The 27,284-nt window shown below is 43.0% G+C and overlaps 1 protein-coding gene across 1 annotated transcript in view; it reads left to right on the top strand.

The window, feature by feature from the left end:
* The window catches only part of dnah9 (dynein, axonemal, heavy chain 9), a 179,838-nt gene that overhangs the window by 79,234 nt on the left and 73,320 nt on the right, over window positions 1–27,284 (top strand). The window contains exons 47-54 of the mRNA XM_085415652.1: window positions 3,072–3,311; window positions 9,050–9,211; window positions 10,053–10,249; window positions 13,088–13,250; window positions 13,465–13,588; window positions 17,978–18,120; window positions 25,462–25,623; window positions 25,875–26,108. Coding sequence (XP_085271778.1) covers window positions 3,072–3,311; window positions 9,050–9,211; window positions 10,053–10,249; window positions 13,088–13,250; window positions 13,465–13,588; window positions 17,978–18,120; window positions 25,462–25,623; window positions 25,875–26,108 — 1,425 coding nt within the window. The remainder of the gene's footprint in view (window positions 1–3,071; window positions 3,312–9,049; window positions 9,212–10,052; window positions 10,250–13,087; window positions 13,251–13,464; window positions 13,589–17,977; window positions 18,121–25,461; window positions 25,624–25,874; window positions 26,109–27,284) is intronic.

Here is a 27,284-nt window from a genome sequence, read left to right as displayed (position 1 = left end):
CAGGGAAAGCCGTTTGACTCTGCACTGCCATGCCTAATCTGAGACCATATGTAAAACGGGGAACCATCCACTAGAAAATAATAGAGATGAAAGGTTAAGAAGGAGGTTGCAGCCAGAGTGGAATGAAAGACAATAGATGTATTATTGGGAAGGGACGCAAGGCCAAGAGCGTTGGAGGTAGATTCAAACTGTTCTGTCATGGTGTAGATATGAAGTTGAGTAGGAATAGTGTGAATAGTGTTATAAAGGTAAAGAGTGCCAAACAGGATCAGAAGTTAGAAGCTGGAAATTGAAGGGTGAATGTTGTCACTGGATGTGCCCTGTGAGTTAGATGTCAGTTAGAAGAGAAAGAGGACTCCTGGAGTAAGTTGAATGAAGTGGTAGAGAGTATCACTAGTGGACTGAGAGTGGTGACTGGACCAGACTTCAGTGGACATGAAGTGAACAAAGATGACGAGGAGCTGTTGGGTAGGTTAAGGAGAGGAATGTAAACAGGCCGATAGCAGTGGATTTTGCTAAAAGGATGGAAATGGCTGTGTTGGACACATATTTCAGAAAGAGTGTGGAAAACAGGATAACATATAAGAGTGGTGGGAGGTAAACTACATCCTCTGCAGAAGGTGCAGTGTAAAAAAGATAGGAGACTGCAAGGTGGTGTCAGAGGAGAGTGTAGCTAGGCAACCTCGGATGTTGGCTTTGGAAATCAAGAAGAGGAAGCGAGGGAAAGTAGACGCAATGATTAAAGGGTGGTAGTTGAAAAATAAATATTTATTTATGTGATTTTAATGCTCTGGCTCGGTTGTGAAGCACTTTATGAGCTTTGTCTCGAAAGGTGCTATAAAAATAAAATTTTATTCTACTTGCTTTACTGTTACTAATATTGTGCAGAGTTCAGGGAGGAGCTGAGACGGGCTCTGGGTGGTAGGGAAAAGTTATCAGAAGACTGTGAAAGTACAGCTGAAGTGGTGAGGGAACCTGCCAAGAAGGTGTTTAGTGTATTTTCTGCACAGAGAAAATAGGACAGGAGACTTGGAATGGAATTGGTGGAATAAGGAAGTAAAGGATTATTTAAAAGAAGATGCTGGCAAATAAAAAGTGGAACAAGCAGAGATGAAGAAAGTAGACAGGACTACTGGGAGGCTTGGTATACGGCAAAGAGAGAGGTGGTTAAAGGATTATGGCGAGTTATATGTGAGGCTGGACATAAGGAAAGAGAAAAGGACCTGTAACAATTGGTGAGGCACAGAAACTGAGCTGGAAAAGATATGCAGCTGGCCAGGAAGATTAAGGATACAGATGGAAATGTACATATGAAAGAGTGGAGCTGAATAAAGAAAATGTTCAGAGGATTAGTAAGCAGAAGTGAGGGCAGCTTTGAAGTGCATGAAGAACAGAAAGGGGGCTGGTCCAGTTGATATAATGTTTGCTTTCAGTGTGTTGATGAAGGTGGAGGCATGCTTTGGAGAGAAGAGCGGAATCAAGACAGAATACATATGTGAGAATGAGAGGATAGACAGGTGTACCAGTAAAGCTGTAAAGAGTAAATGTGGTAAAACAAACATCTGTCAAAGATCAAGAATTTAATAAGTGAAAGAATCAAAACACAGAGTGAGACTGACATCAATTAGTTGTCGTTTGAGCATTGTTTGCCATATTGTCACTAAATGATTTTGTGGCTAGCATCATATCTAACATCTGAAGGAGTAGATCAACAGCTGCAGGGCTTAGATAAGAGAACAATGCTGCAGACTCCAATTTAAAAGGACTTTAACATGAACATCAAAACGTTCTCACAGAACATTCAGGTCCAGAGTGTAATGCTCAACTGTAGGAAGATTGTTGGACTGAATTCTTTTCGATACTGTTGCGATTGCTTCCTCTGGTAGAAAAAGAACAGATGACGGTAGGTCAGGGTGCCGCTTGTCATTACACTGAAACAGCTTGTAGAAAAGTTAGTGAGACATGCCTGCAATGAAGAGGTTGGGGGACAAACTTTGGTAAAAGGCTACAGCGTTAAAGAAGAGAGAGATCAACGATCTGAAGGTATTTAGTGTACTTTATTAGGGGCAGGAGGAGGTGATTCAGCAGGAGAGATTTCCAGCAGTTGTACTATCAGTGCTGCAGACATGATAGGTAGGAGAGTAAAACACTCCGTCTGTCTCTGATGTTTTTTAAAAACGAACTTTGTGGAATGAGAGAGCAGGTGTAAATACTAATGTTTCTAGGGACTGTTTTTTAACTGTGGAGTAAAATACACTTGCTGCTCCAGGAAATATTTCAATTTATTAAGTGGGGAAAAAAGCTTTACAAACCTAGCAGGCCGTATGGGAAAATGTAATTGTCCTATAAACCTAATTACTGGTTGTGTCACCCTTGGCAGCGAATTGCAATCAAGCATTTGCGATAACTGGCAATGAGTCTTTCACATTGCTGTGGGGGAACTTTGGCCCACTCTTCTTTGCAGAATTGTCTTATTTCAACCACAGGAGGATTTTTGAGCATGAAGGGCCTGTTTAAGGTCATGACAACACATCTCTATCAGATTTAAGTCTGGACTTTGATTACTTGTGTTTGATTACACGCTTGTTTTCCCTCCTTATAAATGAAATTATTTACCAACTGCATTTAGTATTCATTTGGGTTATCTTTGTCTAATATTAAAATTTGAGTGACGATAATTTCTCACAGCACTTAATTTTCTTTATCTTGTTGTGGAGCAGCAGACATCCAATAGAATGAGGGACATTTTTGTTTAATAAATGAAAGTTTTGGTACTTGGCTAAATGCAGATTATTTCTGACCTTGTCCTCTGCAGTTAGATTAAAAATGACTTTTGTTTACAGACACAAACTCTGACTGACCTGGAGTCACACACTTTGTACACCCAGACATTCACCCTGTCATATTTAAATTCTAAAGTCATTCTTGACTGAGTGACAGCCTTTCTTCACTTATTGCTGCAAACACCCACAAGGTGACCCTTGGTTTCATTCTGGAAACAAACCGACTGCATAATAAGTGACAAACATGTGTTTACTCTTGCCTCCTTTATGCTCTGCCCCCCTCTATAGCGCCACTTCTCAGTTTTTGCCCTGTCGTTTCCCGGAGCCGAGGCCCTGAGCACCATCTACACCTCCATTCTGTCTCAGCACCTGAGAGGAGAGGGTTTCAGTGCTGCCCTGCAGAAAAGCTGCTCCACCCTTGTGCAGTTAGCCCTGGCCTTGCACCAGCGCGTCTCCTCCGCCTTCCTCCCCACCGCAGTCAAGTTCCACTACATCTTTAACTTGCGAGACCTCTCCAACATTTTCCAGGTACTGAACACATACACCAGAAGGATTTATCCATGCAGAAATGATTTGAGAGGTATGACCTCAAGCTAAACTTCTCACAACGAAAGGCAAGAAGTTACCTCCATAAAGTTGGGAGCTTTTTTCCACATCACTCCTTTTAACTTGCTCCTTTCTGTTTCTACGGCTCTGCTTCCCATGCGGGTAGAGCCAGGCTTCTATCACTAATTTCTCATCTAAATGATTATTGATTTAAGAGCTGAGTCTGAAAGCCAGAAATAAGTCTGAAATAAGTGTAACAGAAAATAGAATGGATTTGCACTTCCACGGGTGTTAGTGATGATTTAATGTATTTAAATGAATATAATATCAGAGCGCTGTAGCTGTCAGGGGAGAAGCTTTTGGGGCAATATTTCTGTCAGAATCCTCCACGGTTTCATGGAGGGCAGGCTCTCATTTAACACCCTCCGTTGTATAATTAATGCTTTAAGCCACTGAGCTATAGGAACTAGATTTTTCATAATTTTAGCTTGGAGTTTACAGAGGACCAACTGAGGTCCAACTGAGTTTTTCACTGTGCAGAATATATAGGTGTGAAACTATGCTAGTTTAGATTCTTTTCTAATCCTGATTTTTTTTTCATATAGGCTGAAATTTCACTCCAGAGTTTGGGCAAGCAAAACTCACAAACATGACAAACAAAGCCGGTCAGTTAAAAGCAAAAACTGCCCAAAAATACCAGCAATCAAAATCAAAATAGCAGCTGAATCCAAAAAGGCCATTAGCAAAAGCTTAAAAGGACAGCAATCATCTGCCTGTGGTCTGCCAAGCACGTCGTGTGGTTCAGAATGACTGGTACATGATGGACCTCAAGTGACAACTTTCACTGCCCCAGAAGAATGTAGACAAGTTCAAATTCATTGAGCACAAAATGTAAGTGCAGGGAGGCAGCAGGAGAGTCTCCAAGTGTAACTGTATAAAAGCATACAAAAAGGAACGCAGCTATGTGCAATATTGTTATTTGTGCATATTTGTCACAATATCAAGATTTTCCTTTAAGTGGTGATGCAGTGCTTACGATTCACAGTGAGGTTTGAACCTGGTGACCAGCTGAGTTTGCAGTTCCTCTGTGTGCTTGTGTGGGTCTGCTTTAGGAATTCTGGTTTTCACAATCCAAAGACTTTCATGTTACATGTGATTCTAAATTAGCCGTAGGTGAATGTTAATGAATGGGTGTCCAGGGTGTATCCTGTCTTTTGTCTTATTACAACCGGGAAAGGCTTCAGCACCCTCATGTGCTGTTCATTTATGGGTGGATGGAAAGTTATTATTCCTGTTTATTGTGACCCACGCCAAGGATGGTGTGGATCGAAGAACAGCAAAACCAGTGGGGACACCACTGTGATGTGGAGATGTGGGAGTGTCTTTAGTTATCTCACCAGAAACAAGAATGGTAAAGACAGCTCTGTGCTGCACACTGGAGGGCTCGAAACAGCAACTCAAGAAGCTAGAATAGCTAGACCTTCAGGCATTGATAAAATACCAACACTTAGTGAATAGACAAGTACACAGTACAAAAATATTTTAGCATTGCCAAACACTGAAGAGAGCAATATTAGATGCCAAAATTCATACAGTCCTACATCACTGGGTTACGGTACTTTTCTATAACAGATAATGTGGTAGGCCTCACTGAGTTTAAGGAAAGAAAGAAAAGAGAGAGCCAGATAAAGTTTTTAAACCATCCCACCACACCTGGCAAATCACTGCATGATGTAGATGCAATGTCAGTGTTCAGCCGTCACAAGGAGAGACTCTTTTTAGACCAGATTGTCAGATGAAGTATGCTGAGCCTTCTGCACTTTAAGATTAAAGCCTACTTATCGTCCTTGCCAATGCACTCGCCCTGACCACCTAAAGACTTAGCTTCTAGGTCCTAGATCACACACATCACTGCCGTCAAAAAGTTGGGAATTAAATTGCACCACAACACTTTGAAGCTAGTGTTTAAATAAGCCATTCTGCCTCTTTCATCAAAATCTTTTTTTTTTAATTGGTCTGCACAGCGAGATCGGACATCTAATAACCACAAAGAGGAAACAATGTCAAAGCTGTCTCCTCTCCCCATCCTGAGAGGAAATGTAAAGAAAGCCAGAAAATGGACTCCTGGAGCTTATTTGAAGTTTTTTTTTTTACTCAGTTCTCGCCGCAAAGACCCGAGGACAGGTGGGTAGAGGCGAGAAACCTCTTAGCTTACAGCTCTGCCTTGGCAGTATTTTCCCAGCCATACCTCTGTGCTTTTACACCTTCAAAAGTGGGAAAGTATTTGGCTTGACAGTACAAACGTTTCCTCTCATTTCAGCTATGAGGCCTAAATAGTTGTCAGTCAGTATTTACTAGCTTGATGTTTCAGATGTTTGCCTCAGCTGAGATAATTGGAGGACTTTTTTTGTAATTGATTTTTTCCTCTTTTCTTCAAAACTTGGAGATGTAGCCAGAGGAAGCTGTCTCATTATAATCAACACTAATGAGGCAGAAAGCCAAGCTTAGAAGCTCTGTGGGAGCTTGCAGTGGTCTGTGTAAAGGTGTTTTTGAAAATGACAAAAGGAGCGGGTCCACAAAACAGTCAAGGCTGCATCTTGAGAAGATTGTTGCTGTTTGCTGGCAAAGTTCTAAGGTTAGTGGAGGTTGCTGAATAGTTAACAGGAGCTAATACTTTCTAAACTTTACCTTCCTTTACTCGCCAACTTTTTAAAGTACCCTGTCCTTAAAAAAGTTGGCGAGTAGACAGAGAGCAGACACATTGTCTCCATAAATCTTCAGTTTTCCTGGGCTTTAGTTTGATCATTCCACCCTGCGGATGTTAAATTAAACGCACTATAAGTGAAGTACAGTAGCCAAATTCCACTAATAGGGCTAGACAAACAGTTTGCCGTCCGACTGGGAGCATTGTCAAAGAGCTCCGTTTGCCAGCGTTCGTTCTCTGCCATGACCAGCGGGCATATCCATGGGCTTGTCTTCTCCACGTCAGCCTAAATGAGCTCCTCGACGCTCGAGAGGCGAGGGAGGAGACGGGGGGAAAGATGGATGTGGAGTGAAAGAGGAGGACAGAGACTAGGGAGAGAAAGAGAATACACGATGGTGCAGAGAGACCAAAGCCAAACTGTACTGACTACACAATATGTCTGCATGATGTTCTGTAGATAGTCAGCTGGGTGCATTTGTTAGCAGGGGAAGCATTGTTTGGGGCTTGGAGCAGCTGTCAGGCTACGAGAAAAGCGAGCATGCTGCAGACAGAACGACAGACAGATACATGCCGACACCAAGTGCTCTCTAATCCCTCTCCTCTGAGTTGAACAAAGCAATGAAAGATCAGGGGCACGGAGGATGAGATAGTATGCCAAAGTCAGCTGGATAGAAGAAAAACAAAGTTCTGTCTGCTCTCAGTTTGTTCAAGTGATACTGCTAACAGCTAAGGCTGTGATTATTACTGTTATATAGAGTTAGGTGCCATATGGTGTTTTGTTTTGCTCAAGCACACTTGTACACAATGAATGCGGGGAGTCGTGATTGACACCATTAAACAAAGAAATGAAGTAGAAAGAGCTGGATCTATTAAAAGTCAAAAATATGACATCATTCACACATTCTCGTGGAAAACGTCTTAACTTTGGTAGAGCCGGAGTGGTGTCCATTACTCAGGCTAGGTTTGCATCTTAAGAACACTCATCCACACCCAGAGCACACCTCCCATCTGCACAATTACACGGTGGATTTAGCAGCCAGTTGTCTCATTCAGCCGGCTCAGATATGGAGTCAGATCAGACTCAGCTGGCTTTACCCCCGGAGATGATTCTGTTGATTAGAATAAGTTCTGGGGCTGGAAACACACAGCATCTGCTTGCCTCTGCCGCTGCCTCCTGGGTAACGCTGTGCAGAGGGGAACAAACAGTGCCTGGGCGCCTCTCCAGCCTGTTCTCATCCTATACGGCACCTGTTATGTGACGCGGTGAGACTGTTACGAGATCCGCCTGGCTTCATCGTCAGCGTCCCCGTGGGAAAGCCGTCGCATCACACTGGCTTTCTCTAGAGATGCATTAATCATCAATCATCCACCAAACACTCATCTGCTCATTGTCGTGACTTTTTTGTTTTAATCTAAGGGATGAAAAGAAAAACCCACAAAAACAATAAATTAAAAAAACACATTCATGTTCAGCCATGCTGGCTCAGTTGTTTTATAGATATTGTTGAGTGCAATTACTGCTTCTGGCCAAACTCAGAAGAAGATGAATCTTGATGATAGCCAGAAATAAGCTCTCACTTTTCCTTAAACACCACCATGGGGTTTATATTTTTAGTTGTCTCCAATTGCCATAAAATTTAAAACAGATATGCATCACAGCTTACTGTTAATAGGGACTAATTCTGCTCATTTCCATTTCCTCCATGTTTTTATTCCTGGACCTCGAGTAGCTTTTCATGATTCACATTTCAAAATAATCCTTGTTTTCTTGCCTTTGTGTAGCTTCTCAGTTCATCGCCTCTTAAAGAAGTTTAAGCTTTCTTCCTCCTCTCTAAGCTAACTTTCTTGTGATTGGCTGCCTCTCATAAACACATGCCCTAGATAATCATAGCATGATACCCCTCAGTGATATCAGAAGGAGCCAAGAATAGAAAAAAAGCTGTCTGATTCAGCATTTAGAGCAATCTGATTGCTCAGTTTTAGGCTAACACTTCATTCGTATGTCATTATTTGAAATCTTGGCTACTTGACTCATCAGCCTGTCAAAATTTTCATTCATCAAATAGCTTTGTATTTACATGTTGAATTGACACAGGTTTTGCTCAAAATATTCACAGTCCAAAGAAGATGAATCAGACTGATCCCCCCCAGTTTTGAGGTGGGGGGGGGGGGGGGGTTCTTTGATTTTAACCTGACTTTTTCGTGTCTGCAATGGATTAAATATTCAGTTTATCTACTAAAGTTTTATTTTTAAGACTCTTAACACTTCCTGCAAAGTCTTCAGTGTGCATATGTGTCTGCGCAGGTAAAATATGTAAATTGCAGCAAGGCAGTAATTATAGCTCAGTTAGTACCATTATGGTCCAAAAGGACTAAAATTTCCATATGCAGTTAGTTTCTAGCTCTGTTGAGCACGACTCCCTCTCCTTGAGACGTGCTTTCTTAGAAACCCAGCAGTGGAGACAGTAGAAGCAAGCCCTCCAGTGCATTCCAGAGCTGGTATCAATAAGAACAGACATAACACTGATCAGGTCAGTATTACATTACCGTAAATAGGAGCTGGAGTGGAGCTGGATTGCAGTGTGGCTTGTATTAAATTCTTCTTTGCTGTCATACCTTGGAGGTCATGTATGAAATCTGAAATTCTTTGTTAACCAGCACATATCTGAAAAAGTGCATTAAACTTATAATAAATGACTGATATCCAATTAAAATGTAGGTTAGAGCATAAGATTTGTGTTTAAAGCCTCTGTGGGAATGATGTGTGGAGTCTGTGCCTGATTTATTTATTTCTTTTTTTGGTCACTCTTCCATCTCTGCACGCAGCAATACCTTTGAGACTACACGCTGAAAGAAAAGTGATCCCATATTTCTTAGTTTTATCTGACACACCTCCTAACAGCTTGTCCACTCAATATCCATTGATTTACCTGCAGTGAGTGTGCTGTGTTTCCCTCCTCGTTGTGGAATAAACGGAATGAAACTTGAAACCTTCCTCCCTCCTTTCCCTGCTCAGGGCATTCTCTTCTGTACCGGTGAGTGTCTGAAAGCCCCCCTAGACCTGCTGAAAATCTACCTGCATGAGTCGAACCGGGTCTACAGAGACAAGCTGGTGGAGGAGCAGGACTTCCAGCTTTTTGATAGGCTGCAGGCAGACACAGTAAAGAAGTTCTATGAGGTGAGAGTTTTACAAAGTTCAGCGAAGGAAGACAAGAGCGGGAGGCTGGAGGCTGGGGAGGGAGGGAAGTGCGGGATCATTAGGCTGCCTGCTCTGTGTCTGGACCTGGACATCAGTGGCCAACACAGCGAGGAGAGGAGAAAAAGGAATGTTGGGGGAGAATATTAATCAGTGTGGTGTGGGGGTCTGCCTGTCATGTCCGTGCTGTCAGCCTGGCAAATTGGAAAACATTTTAATGGTTTTCTGTCCACTGCTCCCTCACTGCACTCCCTAGCTCTATCACATGCACACTAGTCATCCCACAATGAAGAACCTGACAAGTGTATGTGTACATACACACACAGAAGGAGAAGGGAGAGAATAACCCTGCTCATGTATAGTTTTCACAGCTGGCAGCTAAGGTAAACTTATGACATTTTGCCCCTGTGCCACAGAGCAATATGCAGCATGGTTTACTGCTATATTTTTACATGCAAACAAGACAATGTTTAGAGACTTTTATAGTCTCTTTAAATACTACAGCTGAACGTGATAAATATGTAAGCTTGCAAAAAAGTAGAAAAATAGTCTAATTCATCACATCTACTGCAGCTATTTGTTTTCCGAGGAAACCAGCGTGCTGAACAGACACACAGTCTTTCCAGTCAAATGTTTGGGGCCTAACACTTGCCAGAGTGAAAATGAACTAGGTCACCCTCTGCGCAGCTGTGATATTCAGCTGTGTCCCTGTCCAGACTGTTTAGGCTTAACACTAATGTTATGCTGACAGGGGTAGTGTGTGGGTCTGTATGTATGTTTATCGCTGAAATGTGTGTGTGTGTTTGCGTGTGTGCCTCCTGAGGACATGGAGGAGACTCTGGAGCAGACCAGAGAGATGAACCTGTACTGCCACTTCGCCCATGGTCAGGGGGAGGCCAGATACATGGCCGTAGAGTCCTGGAGCAGCCTAAGTAAAACTCTGCTGGAGGTGCTGGATAGCTACAATGAGGTCAACGCCACCCTAAACCTCGTGCTGTTTGAGGACGCCATGGCTCACATGTGAGTGGAAGTTTGAAACCCCGGGGAGGAGGAGGACTACAGATAGAGTTAAAAAAAATGTATCTGTTTTTTTATTGTCTGTCAAGACAGTCGGCTGGCTTCCAAGGTATTTTAGGATTACCGCTTCCATTTTATAGACTGTCAAACATAGAGACAGGTGAATCTGTGAAAAAATAAAAAATAGCATATATCATGACAATTTAATCCAGACTGGATGCTCAGTCTAAAAGTATTTTGGTTGCAAGATTCAGAATCAAAAAATCTGTCGTCATTAAAGTTGATTTTTACAAACAGTCAACAAATTCCACAAATAGCCAAATACACCAGTCCTCTGTGCCACAGTTCCTGTCGTCCAGAACGTTTGATCAGCGTTTTCTATTCCTAGAAATAACATCCAGATTGGTTACATTAACATGTAGCTAATATTTCTTCCATATTTGGTTTAAAATCTCAAACTGAATAAAAATGCCTTATTTAAACACCTTGTTAAGAAAACAAACCTAAACTGATTGACGCTTCAATCAGGTCTCCGGGGGTAGAATTAGACTGATTAGAACGGGATGTGCTGCTTTTCTCTTCCCCAAAACAGCAGCTTCCTGAGCTGCTCCTCCTTGGAGAGTTTCTTTAACTAAGAAGTCTTTAAGACTAAAAGAATTTAGAGAAGTAACAGCAGCCACTTCACCGAGTAGATAAGCAGATGAAATAAATGCTAAAGAAATTCAACGTTTTTCAATAAAAAATTTTAATTAAAAAAAAAAAAGTCTGCATGTCACCCCGGCCTCTGTAGCATATTTTTTGTTTTTTATTTTACCAGTTTCCTGTCTTAAAGTCTTCTAAAATGTGTAATTATAAGACTTTTATTTATACGGCACATCTAAACTAACAGCAGATGACCCAAAGTTCTTTGCAGTCTAGGCAGATAGATTAACATTCAGTATACAAAGTAATTAGTGATCAGTGGGTTCGTAGTAAGGAAAATAGCATGACTACATCTTACTGATTTTGGTCTTTTTGTGGGATAATTAACAACATATAAGAACAACAATACTTGGGCAATATTCAGTGGATTTAAAATAACATTCTTAAAAACTAACGTGGACAAGTTTTTAGTAAAGGAGGTGATGACTGGTTAGAAAATGTGTGCGAGCAAAAGATTGAGTTCTGCCTGCTTATTCAATGCACTTTTTCAAAGTGATGTCATAATGCCACCACAAAGTTCTTGTTCTGTAAAGGTCAGCTCTTTTGTCTATCTAATGTCTGACACCTGTTATCAGCCAGCATAGATTTATGTCCTGAAATGTTAGCATGGAGTAAGATTATCTGTCAGACAGATACAGAAACTGTTTCTCATCATTTTATAGATAAGTTAACCAATGAAAAGAGAAAAGTGTGCTTTCTTACATTTATGGCTTTAGCTACTGTAAATAGTTCATCTCTAACTGTGATATCATATCTGATCTGTTTTTGGTATGAGATGTGGAGCTAATTTTAAATTCACTGCGACTGTAAGCCGGGCGCACTCACATTAGGTTTGAAGCACTGATTGGATCTTAGGTGGAAGCTAAAAGTAGATGAGTTGAAGTATGGCATCTCAAAGGAGGAAAACTTTCAAGTTAAGCCTTGCAGGAAGTAGAGTCAGCAGTTTGTGTACTATCACTGAAAACAGCTGAGTTAGCAGCTGCAAGTAGTCAAACTTTTACCTGAGTATGAAAAGTGTCACTTGATTTTTGAACCGTGGAAACAACTGCCAAAGCAGTGAAAGCAATTAAAGTGGAAGAGAAAAAAGCAACCGAGTTGTTAATTGGAGAGATTTCAGTTCACTTGAATTTTAAAAGATCTAAATTGAAGCACTTAAGTGAGTTTACAGCATCAGAGAACTGACTCTCAGGTGTCAGGTTAAGTGAAAGCATTTATTGTAGATAGAAAAAGTCAGATGTGAAAAGCTAAAGTATCGTCATCTCCAGCCCAGGACTGACACGGAAAGCATTTAAAGTGAAAAAGATAAAAGCATTTGAAGAGATTTAAGTGAAAATGGGTGAAGTTTTAGAACTGACAGCAGCTGCAAAACGAAGCCGTACTGTTGACGAACACAGTTCAAGAAGTTGGGAGCTTTACACAACGACAGTTAAAATTGAATCTAAAGCTTTCAAAAGCTGCTAAACTGTGATTTGAAGCACTCTCAGCAACTAAGTCGACATTTACAGGTAAGAGCTTAATGCACTTAACTGTAATGTAAAAGATGCAAATGGATAAAGTGGAAATTGACATGGTGAAGTAGATGCAGTTTGAAGTGTAATAAATCTTAGTCGATGTGTCAGTTGAGTTTAATTTACATTAAACAACTTAGAAGTGAAAGCATAGAAGCAGAAGATGTATCTATGACTTGCTAATGTGGATGTGCAAGCTCGAAAAGTTGCTGAATCATAATTAGAAGTGTAAGAAAAGGAAGCAACTGAACTGTCAGAGATTACATTTACCAGGCCAGCTGAAGTGAGTGTCTTTTGGCACAAACGGAGCAACAGAAGCGATAATGAAGTAATTTCATCGACAACAGCAGCACACGTCTTGTGTTACTAAAATCATAAAGATTCTCCGGAGCACAGTGCAGCTGAGTGTAATGTTTGATATATTTCATTGCTGTACGTGTCAGTGGAACAGTCTGGAGTAGACGGTGGTGACAGTTAGCATTAGAACAGAGAGAGCAGGAGACAAACCTTTTTGTCTTCTGCTATTTGTTGTATGAGTCAGACATTTTTATCCGGCTCTCTTGTCTCACCCTTTCATTCATTCCTCCCCCACACCTCTCCCACCCCTGGCTGTCTGCTCCTCCACATAAAGCTGCCGGATAAACCGAATCCTGGAGTCTCCACGGGGTAATGTGCTGCTGGTCGGAGTGGGCGGCAGCGGCAAGCAGAGTCTGACCCGGCTGGCTGCTTTCATCTCCAATCTGGAGGTCTTCCAGATCACCTTGAGGAAAGGCTACAGTATCGCTGACCTAAAGGTTTGAAGAGGAGTACTTGACAAACAGATCATCCTGTAAAAGCATGTTTCATTTAAAATCTAACAAAGTTTATTATGTGCATGCACTTTTGCCAAACATAATCCTCACAGTATATAAATTTAAAGCACTCGGGCATGTATCGCTGCAAAATAACAAATCTTATTATGGGTGCCACTTTTCCCACTCCAACCCTCTCACTCTCCCTGTCATCCAGAGTGACCTGGCGTCCCTCTACGTGAAAGCTGGCGTAAAGAATATTGGCACTGTGTTCCTAATGACTGATGCCCAAGTGGCAGATGAGAAGTTCCTCGTTCTGGTCAACGATCTGCTGGCATCGGGTAACAGCAGGTTTTGCTAATTACTGCATGTCATGTTTAGCAAGAGAGAAATGCTTTCATTGCACAACAGCAACACATCACTGTGGTGCCATTTTCGGCACCATTACTCATGTGCTACCAACACATTATTGTGAAAAATTGCAGAGGAGGCTCAGACTCACAGCTACATTTAAACGGGGCATTTTAATAATCTAATGAATGGAAATTACTGTTAATAGAAAATTACTGCAAAGCAATCTGTGCTAATGTTGGCTTGCAATAGTTTTGTGAGTGTACCGTATCACTTTAAGTAGGAAGATATTTAGGATATGCCAGCAGATGTCGATGCATTATTTAGTGAAACACTGCTGCCTGCCTGAAAAGAAAAGAACAAAAAGAACAACTACACAGTTACCCGGGGTGCTGTCATATGTGCGTTACTGACACAATATTTCAAAATATATTTACTTACTGTCAATAATATAAACGAATAAAAGAGCAGCTTGTGAGGCGTGCATGGACAGTAGTGCGAACGACCGAACCTGGCAACACCATTACATGTTTATCATGAAACGCTTTGTTTGGTGTTCTGATGTTTATGGCAACAAATATAAGCAAACACAAGCTGGAATTACATGTTTTTACTCCAGTATACTGTTAGTAGCTGGTTTCGCTTAAATGGGAAATAGAATGATTTGTGTATAGCTTTATTTGGTGCATCATTCATCCATTAATACAACCACTTTTTGCTGCACCCAAGTGCTTTCTTTCTAACACTCCAGAGTAACTAGCAGTTCAGCATGCTCAGATCGATATTCACATATTTTGGCACACAGCCTGGAGTAGCCAGGGATTGAGCCACCAGCCTTATGTTTAGCCTCCTCTATCTAGTGAGCTACAGCCAACTGTGAGCTTATTGAAGGCGTTAGAGGTACATACTATGATACACATACTACATACTTTTTACTCATTTCATCAAAGCTGTCTAAAACAAAATTAATGTGGCTTTAATCCAAGGAGAACATGACACTGCATTTGCAGGGAGGATGATGAAATATAATATATACGGAAATCCAAAGAATTAGAATTTATATGAAAGGCTTTTTAAAAACATATAGATGTTAATAATTGCCTTGTGTGTGATGATGTTCATGTTTTGTTCAGACTGGCCCACCTGTTATAGGGAGGAGAAGGGATCCAGACACAATAAAGTAACATTTCTGGGGCAGTGCTGCAATGTATGTGCATCCCAGGAATGTAGTAGTCATTTACAGTATTTGAAGTAAAACGCTGATCCAGTTGAATATTTCAATTTTGGAGGTCGAGTGTTTTCTCAATATGTGCACAAAGGCAGGAAATCTCTCATCAACGGAACCACCCAACCCTCCCATCAGGTCCCTTACTTCCATTTTTCATTGGCATTAAACACTCATACAGTGTCCGCGTGAACTTGGAATAATTAAAGGAATGTGGGAAAGCATATTTACGTTTTTAAATGTAAAAGCTATAATAATGGAAGTTCATCATATGATGAAGTCATCAGCTGCCGGAAAACATGATTGGAGATTTTTCAATGCAGAGTGCTACTCTGTCAGAAACATGTCCTCCACGGTGCAGGATGTATATATATATATATACACACACACACACACACACACACACACACACACATACGTGTATGTATGTGTGTGTGTATATATATATATATATATATATATACACACACACACACACACACACACACACACACACACATATCTATCTATCTATCTATCTCAAGGCTCTGTGTGCGGGCAGGCGGAGAGGAGGATCCAAACGCAGGACTCGAACATAGATTTGAGAATCAAAACCACAGCTTTATTGCTGGCCAGAAAACAAAACATAAACCAAACATGAAAACACAAGCTGGAACACACAGGCACGGTCTGAGGGTGAACAGACGTTAACGACGCGACACTGACATAAAAACACACTGGGTTTAAATACACTGAGGGAGTCATCAAGGAATTAGAGACAGAAGGGGGACACAGCTGATTGAGGTAGCGACTGAGCCATGGATAACTGAACTTGAGGTGATAGTGGGGGTGGTGGTGGAGTTGGTGACTGGGCTACAGACGGCTGCTGACCAGGTGACACTGGAAACTGTGCTACAGACGGCTGCTGACCGGAAAACTGAGCTGAAGGTGGCTGCTGACCGGAAAACTGAGCTGAAGGTGGCTGCTGATCGGAAAACTGAGCTGAAGGTGGCTGCTGATCGGAAAACTGAGCTGAAGGTGGCTGCTGATCGGAAAGCTGAGCTGAAGGTGGCTGCTGATCAGAAAGCTGAGCTGGGAACTGCCATAAAGGTTGTAGTGATGGTGGTTGTGATGGTGACTGAGCTAATCCTCCTGAGCCTTCTGAACACGACAAAAACTGCTGGAAGGGCTCACCTGAGCCTCCAGCTGACACAGGAACGGGTGCCGGCACCAGCTGAACACCAAACCCTTCCACCCGAGGAACTGAAATGGGTGGAGGGGAACGCTGGGCCCGAGCTACCCTAGGAACAGAAACAGGAGGAGCGAGAAGCTCAGGAATGGTCTCAAAATGCCCAATATTGCCAACTGGGTCTGGGCATATAGTCTTAGCAGAGTGGGCAACCTCAGAAACATTCAACCGGGACACAGAACAGTCCCTGGGAAGAGCCACGGTCTTAATAGACTGTAGAGAGGTGCAACTAGAGTCCTTAAATGTCCTTGGGGAACAGACAGCCCCTTCCTTCAGAGAGCCTGTTACAGCCTGCAATTTCTGTCCCTACCAACTGCCTGCGCCCTTGCTGAACAGTACATGGTTGAAAGGCTGGCTTAGAAACATTAACCACCCCCCTTTCAGCTGACTTGAAAACAGAACTTGAAGCCTCCGGAAATTTCACAGCAGTTCGAACATTTCTCCCCCCAGATTTAAGTGGAGTAGTCTTATTCATTTTAACACTAGGTTCAGATTGGGCAGAATGAAAACCGGTTCTTAAATCCTCAGAGCAGGGGTTCACAGGGTTAACAAACACAGACTCAACTACCTTTAAGTTAGTGGATTTAGATTCACTTGAATGGCAGGTAGTCTTCAGAATCTTAGGGGTGGATTTATTGTTTGTTATGTTCATGAGTTCAGGAGGTGCATGAGATAGACAGTCTTTGTTGCTCACCACTGCTGACTGTCCAGAGGAAGCGGAGCGACGGCTGCGTGAGCGTCGCTCACTCTGGGAAGAGGGAGATAAGCCAGACTGCGAATCCTCCTGCAGACCGGGCCGAAAGTCTTTCGGTGGGCCGGGCTGGGACGAAGAGGCGGGAAGTTTGTGTAGCTCCGAACGTGGAAGTCCCAAAAACAAAGCAAAGGATTGCAGTGGAGTAAGCCCAGTGTCTTCCACCACATAATCCTTCTTTCGTCGCTGCTTGCCCCTCCTGCAGGGCCTGAATTCTGAGAGCAGCGGTGGAGTGACGCCAGAAAACGGAGGAGCTACTGCCGTCGAGGGAGAGCGCTTGGCCCCTCGCATCCCTGACGGAACAGCTGATGGAACGGCGGTAGCCATCGCAGTTTGGAAGCTGCGGGACCCACCCAGAGCCAAACGAGACCCATCGAATGGTGACTCGTGCTCCCAGGCACACCTAGCCCCCTGCCTCTCCCTCTCCTTGAGGAAGGTGGAGACTGCGGGTCGCCGATACCATACGGAGTCTGCTGGATCCATTACTGGTCGCGTCGTTCTGTCAAGGCTCTGTGTGCGGGCAGGCGGAGAGGAGGATCCAAACGCAGGACTCGAACATAGATTTGAGAATCAAAACCACAGCTTTATTGCTGGCCAGAAAACAAAACATAAACCAAACATGAAAACACAAGCTGGAACACACAGGCACGGTCTGAGGGTGAACAGACGTTAACGACGCGACACTGACATAAAGACACACTGGGTTTAAATACACTGAGGGAGTCATCAAGGAATTAGAGACAGAAGGGGGACACAGCTGGGAGAAATAAGACCTAACGAGACAGGGAGAGCGAAGCCGGAATACTGACATCAGACAGGAACAAGAACCTTCAAAGTAAAACAGGAAACAAAACACACTTTACTAAGACACAGACTAGACAGAGACAGACTAGACGCTGACCAAAGTCTACTAAATAATAATCATAATCACAACAGCATCAGATCATAATATAAAAAAAACACCAAGATAACAGAAACACCAAGTACCAGAGAAACATAAAGGAAAATCCATGATGCAAAAGTACCAAAACATAATGAACTCAAAATACTGGGTCCAACGGACCCAGAACCGTGACACATATATATATATATACACACACACACACACACAATCACTGCTGTTTGCACGCTCGGTGGTCTCCTGGTAGCAGAGTGAATTATTTTATTCATTTCAGGAGAGATCCCTGACCTGTTCCCAGATGACGAGGTGGAGAACGTCATTGGCAGTGTGCGGCCAGAGGTCCGTGGCTCTGGGTTGATGGATACGAAGGAAAACTGCTGGAAGTTCTTCATCAGTCGGGTTCGCCGACAGCTCAAGGTGAAGCAGTCCGACGCTTAGACATGCACAGGAGTGAAAGCTGTGTTTTTTGCTATTTTGAATTTTACTTGTTATTATCAAGTTGCTTTCAGGGGCTCTCTTTAAGGGGGAACTTTTCCATTAATCTTTCCCACACAACTGCATCTGTATTTTATCTCCATCCGCTCTTAATAGAGCAATAACTTGCCGCCTCACACTCTAATTTACTATTCCTAAATAAGAAACCCCTCATACTTGGATAAACATCCAGTTTTAGGATGAAGCCTCTTCCCAAACAATTTTCTATACTTTCAGATGAACTTGAGTACAATGGGAGGTGTTGGATGTCGTTATAAATCACAGACACGGGCAGAAAAGCCGGCGTTTAGCTGAAGTTAATTTCACCATCGCGTAGCTGCTTTGTTCCCCCTAGAGAGGGACAGATTCCAAAGCATTGCTTATTCTGTCATTATTACAAGCATGCGCCACCGACACCACCCACATCATCCTCCACTTCTGTCTCGCTAACAGCTCAAGCCTCCCTGGGTTGGCAAGTGGATAAATAAAGAAGGCAATCCCAAGGGCACAGACATATCAAGAGTGCATTTCTAACTATGCAGTTATGTGTCTCAAAATTGTCTGAATAGAAAGGATGTTTTCCCGAAGAATTACCTAATCTTGTTCATAGAGTTTGTGTGACATTTGCTGAGGCTGTGTCTCTGAGCTGAGTGAAGACCTAACAGCATTATTACTTTATCACTGCCACAGATTAAAATGCTTTTAGATCAGTGGTTCCAGGCTTACAATATGTGGAGAAGGAAGTAACGGCATGATATCACAGTATCCAGTGATGCAGGCCTAGGACGTGCTCTGGATTGTCTTGAAGCCCATGTTTGCTGAAATACACTCAACAAAAATATAAACGCAACACCTTTGTTACTGCTCCCATTCCCCATGGGATGGACGTAGAGACCTAAAATTCATTCCAGATACACAATATAACCATCCCTCCCAAACAGTGGTCACAAATCAGTCCAAATGTGTGGTAGTGGGCACATCTGCCATATTGAGATAATCCATCCCACCTCACAGGTGTGCCACATCAGGATGCTGATCTGACATCATGAGTAGTGCACAGGTGTACCTCAGACTGCCCACAACAAAAGGCCACCCTGGAATGTGCAGTTTTGTCTCACAGCAAAATGCCACAGATGCCACAAGCGATGAGGGAGCGTGCAATTGGCATGCTGACAGCAGGAATGTCAACCAGATCTGTCGCCCGTGCATTGAATGTTCATTTCTCAACCATAAGCCGTCTCCACAGGCGTTTCAGAGAATATGGCAGCACATCCAACCGGCCTCACAACCGCAGACCTCGTGTAACCACACCAGCCCAGGACCTCCACATCCAGCAGGTTCACCTCCAAGATCGTCTGAGACCAGCCACCCAGACAGCTGCTGGAACAATTGGTTTGCACAACCAAACAATTTCTGCACAAACTGTCAGAAACCGTCTCAGGGACGCTCAACTGCATGCCCGTCGTCCTCATCGGGGTCTTGACCTGACTCCAGCTCGTCGCCGTAACAGACTTGTGTGGGCAAATGCTCACATTCGATGGCGTCTGGCACGTTGGAGAGGTGTGAGCTTCACGGATGAATCATGGTTCACATTGTTCAGGGCAGATGGCAGCTGAGAATGTCCCAGTTCTTGCATGGCCAGCATACTCACCGGACATGTCACCCATTGAGCATGTTCGGGATGTGCTTGACCGGCGTATACGACAGCGTGTACCAGTTCCCACGAATATCCAACAACCTCGCACAGCCATTGAAGTGGAGTGGACCAACATTCCACAGGCCACAATTGACAATCTGATAGACTCCATGCGACGATGTGTTGCACTGCATGAGGCAAATGGTGGTCACACCAGATACTGACCGGTTCTGGGTCCCCAGACCCCCAATAGCGCAAAAAACTGCACATTCCAGGGTGGCCTTTTGTTGTGGGCAGTCTGAGGTACACCTGTGCACTACTCATGATGTCAGATCAGCATCCTGATGTGGCACACCTGTGAGGTGGGATGGATTATCTCAATATGGCAGATGTGCCCACTACCACACATTTGGACTGATTTGTGACCACTGTTTGGGAGGGATGGTTATATTGTGTATCTGGACTGAATTTTAGGTCTCTACGTCCATCCCATGGGGAATGGGAGCAGTAACAAAGGTGTTGCGTTTATATTTTTGTTGAGTGTATATAGTGGCTGTCCTGTTTGTAGCAGGTGTGACTTTATTCAAATATTTTGATCAGTCTGCCAGTTATTCTTGGCCAAGTCATTATAGTATTTTACTGTTTGAGACAGAAAATAGTGAAAGAATTTCTGGGTCAAAAATCTAACTGAGAGCATTTTTAAGCAGTCTGCTGTTCAGAAACTATGCAACATACCAGAGTTTAGAGTTATTTTATTGCAAACACACAACACTACATGCATGATAAATGTTGTGACAAATACTTTGTGGCAGGAAAGTATTTTGAATAGTGTGTATTTTATTTATGAACTGAAAATCAGAGCATATCCTCTCCTACCTCACAGACTCTAGAGAGGATTTATCAGAATCAGATGTATCAGTGCAGAATACGACACTATTTTTTACCCTTACTGTTTTAAAGAGCAAATATTATGCTCGTTTATAGGCTCATAACCTTGTTTTTGGGATCGACAGTAATACGGCTGAGTGGTTAATACCACTGTGTGCCAAGTGACTGTGACTGTTTTGGTCCCATACTGGACCATGTCATACCACATTACCTCTATTAATGTTAACCATTGTTCTTGTACCTGACCATTTACAGTGTTTGTTTGGGGGGGTTGTATCATTTGATAAGCCACGTAACACTGACCGTTATTCATTTAAGCATAAAAAAGGCACCAGACTTCAATGATGAATCAGTGTTGCATCTACACATAACAGACACCTTAGCAAAGAACCAATTTTAAATTATGTCTTTAGGCACTTTGTCACTAGCAGTATCAAACAAACAAATGAGGTGTTCCCATTTCTTTAATCAAATCTGCAACAAATGGTTAAAATAACACAGTTTGACTGGAATAAAATTGTATTTTTCCACCAACAAGATGATTTGCAAAGACCTATAAGCAGAACACTTACCTCAGCCATATCTCAGGGGTTCCCAAAGCCTCATCAGAAATGCTCTGAGTAGAAGGATGTCTGTCAAGAAATCATCCTCAAGAAATAGAAACACAAAGAAAAGTCTGAGGCATGCCAAATTACATTACATTTTTATGCCATATTGCTTAATCCCCTGATGAACATTAAGCATCTCAAAAGGGAGATATTTGAATAACCTCCAACAAAAGGACGGTACTTTGCAAAATATGCAAGAAAAATGTTCAAGCTAAAGGTGGAAACCATGGAGAAGGAGGCTAGAGGGCAAGATCAAAGTAGCACGGAGGGAGGTTAGCCAACTAACGGAGTTGCAGAAAGGTGCGACAAATAAGGTGCCTAAGAAATACAGCAAGCTGTCCATACCTGAGGCCTTGGAAACTGCCAAGCAAAGACTCACAGCCTTGGCCAGCCGCTTGAGGAGGTACACCAGAGAGATAGAAGGCAGGAGAATAAACCAGCTGTTCTCCACAGAACCAGCAAAGGTGTACTCTCAGTGGCAAGGGAACAATAAGAGAACAGCACCACCAAGGCTGGAGACGGAGCAATACTGGAAGAGCATATGGGAGAAGGATGCAACCCATAACGGCAATGCTCAGTGGCTAGAGGATCTGAGGGCAGACCACAGCGACCTCCCTGAACAGGGTCCAGTAACCATCACAGTGGCAGATATCCAAGAAAGGGTCTCCAGTATGAAGAGTTGGACAGCACCAGGGCCCGACATGGTTCACGCCTACTAGCTGAAGAAGCTGACTGCACTCCACGAGCGTCTGGCAGCACAAATGAACCAGCTGCTAGTTAACGAGAGACACCCGGAATGGCTAACTGAAGGCCGGACGGTCCTGATCCCCAAGGACCCCAAGAAGGGACCGGTCCCCTCCAACTACCGACCAATAACCTGCCTCAGTACTACATGGAAGCTCCTGTCAGGCATCATATCGGCTAAGATGAACAGGCACATGGGTCAATACATGAGCGGGACACAGAAAGGAATTGGCAAGAATACCAGAGGCGCAAAACACCAGCTACTGGTAGACAGAACAATCAGCCGAGACTGCAAGACCAGACTGACCAACCTGTGCACTGCCTGGATTGATTACAAGAAGGCCTATGACTCAATGCCCCACAGCTGGATACTGGAATGCCTAGAATTGTACAAGATCAATGGGACCCTAAGAGCCTTCATCAGGAACTCAATGGGGATGTGGCGTACAACACTAGAGGCCAACTCCAAGCCCATAGCACAAGTCACCATCAAGTGCGGGATCTACCAAGGAGATGCTCTGTCCCCACTGCTGTTCTGCATAGGCCTGAACCCCCTCAGTGAGATCATTAACAAGACTGGCTACGGATACCGACTACGGAACGGAGCAGTTGTCAGCCACCTCCTGTACATGGATGACATCAAGCTGTATGCCAAGAGTGAACGAGACATCGATTCACTGATCCACACTACCAGGCTATACAGCAATGACATTGGAATGTCGTTCGGACTGGAGAAGTGTAGTCGGATGGTATCAAAGAGAGGGAAGGTAGTCAGAACTGAGGGGATTGAACTACCAGAAGGCAACATTGCAGACATAGAGGACAGTTACAAGTACCTGGGGATCCCGCAGGCAAATGGGAACCATGAAGAGGCCGCTAGAAAGGCTGCAACCACCAAGTACCTGCAGAGGGTCAGGCAAGTCCTGAGGAGTCAGCTGAATGGTAAGAACAAGATCCGGGCCATCAACACGTACACCCTGCCCGTGATCAGGTACCCTGCTGGGGTAATAGGCTGGCCAAAGGAGGAGATAGAAGCCACTGACATAAAGACAAGCAAGCTCCTTACCATGCATGGAGGGTTTCACCCCAAGTCCAGCACCCTGAGGCTGTACGCTAAGCGGAAGGAAGGGGGCCGGGGACTGGTGAGTGTCAGCACCACAGTCCAGGATGAGACAACGAACATCCAAGAATACATTGGGAAGATGGCCCCAACTGACCGAGTGCTCAGTGAATACCTCAGGCAGCAGAAACCCAAGAAAGAGGAGGGAAACGAGGAACCATCATGGAAGGACAGGCCCCTGCACGGTATGTACCACCGGCAGATAGAGGAGGTGGCTGATATCCAGAACTCCTACCAGTGGCTGGACAAAGCTGGACTGAAAGACAGCACAGAGGCACTAATCATGGCAGCACAAGAACAAGCTCTGAGTACAAGATCCATAGAGGCTGGGGTCTATCACACCAGGCAAGACCCCAGGTGCAGGCTGTGTAAAGATGCCCCAGAGACAATCCAGCACATAACAGCAGGGTGCAAGATGCTAGCAGGCAAGGCATACATGGAACGCCATAACCAAGTGGCCGGCATAGTGTACAGGAACATCTGTGCCGAGTATAACCTGGAAGTCCCGAGGTCAAAATGGGAGATGCCCCCAAGGGTGGTGAAGAATGACCGAGCTAAGATCCTGTGGGACTTCCAGATACAGACGGACAAAATGGTGGTGGCTAACCAACCGGACATAGTGGTGGTAGACAAACAGAAGAAGACGGCCGTAGTGATCGATGTAGCGGTTCCGAATGACAGCAATATCAGGAAGAAGGAACACGAGAAGCTGGAGAAATACCAAGGGCTCAGAGAAGAGCTCGAGAGGATGTGGAGGGTGAAGGTAACGGTGGTCCCCGTGGTAATCGGAGCACTAGGTGCGGTGACTCCCAAGCTAGGCGAGTGGCTCCAGCAGATCCCGGGAACAACATCGGAGATCTCTGTCCAGAAGAGCGCAGTCCTGGGAACAGCTAAGATACTGCGCAGGACCCTCAAGCTCCCAGGCCTCTGGTAGAGGACCCGAGCTTGAAGGATAAACCGCCCGCAGGGGCGTGCTGGGTGTTTTTTTATATATATATATATATATATATATATATATATATATATATATATATATATATATATACATATATATATAAAATATATTTACATGCTTCCATCTCCCGTTTCTGGTCGGTGACATCTCTTACTTTTCTACTCTTTTTCTCCCTCCCTGGCTCACAGACACATAACGGGTACAGCAGTCCGTTCTCCCTGCAGCATGGACTACACTGCCCATGAGGCTACATTCTTTAGGGCGAAGCCTGTAACACTCTGCCTATTGCCATCATATTAAATCATTTTTGTGAATAATTTTTTTAAATATTTCTTCACGTCATTATGTGGGCCGCAAGTAGGTGACATGGGCCGCGTGATTGAGACACAGACATGAGCGCCTCTTAATGCGTGTTTTGTTTGGGTTTCCACCGGTGTGGACACCAAAAATATAGAGTTCATAGCCTTATGAAACAGGAAAATACCGCCGTGTAATCCATTCATTTCAACAAAGTAACTGTATTCTGAATACCACCTTTTAAAACGGTAACTGTAATGGAATACAGTTACTCATATTTTGTATTTTAAATACGTAACAGCGGTACATTATTCCGTTACTCCCCAACACTCTTAGTAATTCAGATCAAATAAATGTGACCTGATAAAATAACAGAAAAACTGATGGGTGGAGAATAAAGAGCTGCTGTAAATAAGAGGAGAAAGAAAGGGGCCACAATGTTCACTGTTATGTGAATCCTGCTCAGAATGGTAGATGCAACTGTTTGTCATTGTAAGATAAATTAACTTAGTGATGTGGCATTACGACATCTTTTACAGTAAGTAAATCCTCAGTCGATAGAATATCAGTCAATATTCTACTAGTAAATAGAATATCACAGTGATTGTGAGGTAGATGTGTGGTGTTTTCTTTCTCCAGAGTTAATTATAATCAGAAGTGTCTTTGGGAATGCCTCCTGCATGTTTGTTTCTTCTGTCTAATGCATCGAACATCTGGCTGAGCTTCTCAACAAGCCAGCTGTTCATTTCCAACAGTGAATCTCAGTCTGACGTAGCCCACAGCTCAGCATATTGTTTGATTCACATCTTTGCTGGAGGCTTTGTGTGTTTAATGATGGAACTGCAGATAATTAATTCACAGTGTTCTGCTCCCTCTCTTGACCATGAAGGATAAGTCTGAGCAGAAGTGCTCACTGTGGCTCCAATCAGAAGGAAGCGAAATTAATTTGATCGACTGTGTTTGACTTGACACTCGATTCTATTTGACCTCAGTGTGCCCGTCTGTCTCTTTGGATGTGTGTGTGCATGTATTGCAGGTGGCTTTGTGTTTTTCTCCAGTTGGCAGTAAACTGAGGGTTCGCAGCAGGAAGTTCCCAGCAGTAGTCAACTGCACAGCAATCAACTGGTTCCACGAGTGGCCACAGGAGGCTCTGGAGTCGGTCAGCTTCAGGTTCCTGGAGGAGGTTGAGAATATCAATGTGAGAACAGTTCATAATCTAATACAGTGAGGTGAAGCTACTCACCTAAATGATTTTCACACTCTGATGATATAATTTCAAATGTCAACCACCATGACAGACTGAATGTGATATTCATTTAAGAGTACCAGAGGCCCCTGAAAATTAAATTCCAAGCCCGAGCCTCAAGAAATATTACTCTATATCTACATCTGCCCAGTTATCTGCTTTTAATGGGAACTAAACAGTTGTAGGACTTTTCATTCCCGCAGCCCCAAGTGAAGGAGTCGATCAGTAAATTCATGGCTTATGTCCACATGAGTGTCAATCAAATGTCGAAGGAGTACCTAGCCAATGAGCGGCGCTACAACTACACCACGCCCAAGTCTTTCCTGGAGCAGATCAAGCTGTATCGCAGTCTGCTGGGCCAGAAGAGCAAAGACCTCACCAACAAGATGGAGCGGCTGGAGAACGGTCTCCAGAAGCTCAACAGCACCTCTGCTCAGGTATTCATCCACACTGTGTTTTGCTCAGTGTTCACCTAGCTGTTTGAACTTCACTGTGCGAAGTGAGACATGTTCACAGTTTGACACTCAGGGGGGTTTTAGGTTCATGTGCTGAATTACGGGGTCTGTGACATGTAAGCTGATATGGTTTAAAAGGTAACTTACAAAAGTGTGATGTAGAAACTGGAAGCACGAGTTCACAAAATAATCTTACCACAATCCTCATTTAGTAAATGGTGTTATTAAACTTGGATATCAGCTTGTAAAATACCTCTTTAATGTAAGCATTGTGTATAGATTGTTTCATATATTAACGGAAATAGAATATCTAATAGTTAGAACAACAATCCAAAGTGTTCTTTATCATTTCTCTCTGATTTCAAGTACATATTTATTTATACAAAGGCAAAGAAAAAAAACAACCTTTTTATCATTTAGACGTGTTACTCTTACTAGAACTATGTGTATCATGCTGCAAAGAATAATTTTAAATTTTGAAACAGATGGTGATACCAAGGTCATAAACTGTATATAAAGGTCACACTTTCATTTTCAAGTCTCGACTGGTAGTTTTGGCTCTTGCCATCTTTTTTTAAAACCAGATATGATTGTATTTAGATAGGATGGTAGCGCTGGGGAGTTAGTGGATTATGCAAGGTCAAGGTGCAGGCACAGTGAAATATTAAACTGGAAAACTTTGGTCGGGAAAACCAGCATTACAAAATACTTTCCAAAAATAAAGAATAAGCACAACTGTTGTTCATTTTATGACTATATATATATATATATATATATATATAAACTTTTTTTTAGATAAACACACAATGCACATATCAAAACAGGCCAAGCAGCATCAATTAAAATAAGATACAGTGTGACTGTATAGTAAATAAAAAGAAAAAAATAAAGTTAAAATAAAATTGAAAAGTTCTAAACAATAAAACTGTGATAAGCTGAGAATGTTAAAGATATAAAATGTTTAATAAAATTTACAAGAAAGCTGTACATTGAAAATTAAGTCTAAAATTAAGGGAAAAATTAGCTATCGATAGACACTTTTCCTGATTTCTTTATGGGCTCTAGTGGTAGTTTAAAGTCTTCACTAAATACAGCAGGACATTTGGACTTTGTAAAGTATGGTCCAAATTTGAGCCAGAAAGGAATTTAAACAAATAT

This window comes from Rhamphochromis longiceps, linkage group LG8, assembly GCF_057381845.1.
Source record: "Rhamphochromis longiceps isolate RC_006_pf linkage group LG8, R_longiceps_female_GT1.1, whole genome shotgun sequence".
Classification (NCBI taxonomy): domain Eukaryota; kingdom Metazoa; phylum Chordata; class Actinopteri; order Cichliformes; family Cichlidae; genus Rhamphochromis; species Rhamphochromis longiceps.
This window is presented reverse-complemented; position numbering and strand designations above follow the sequence as displayed.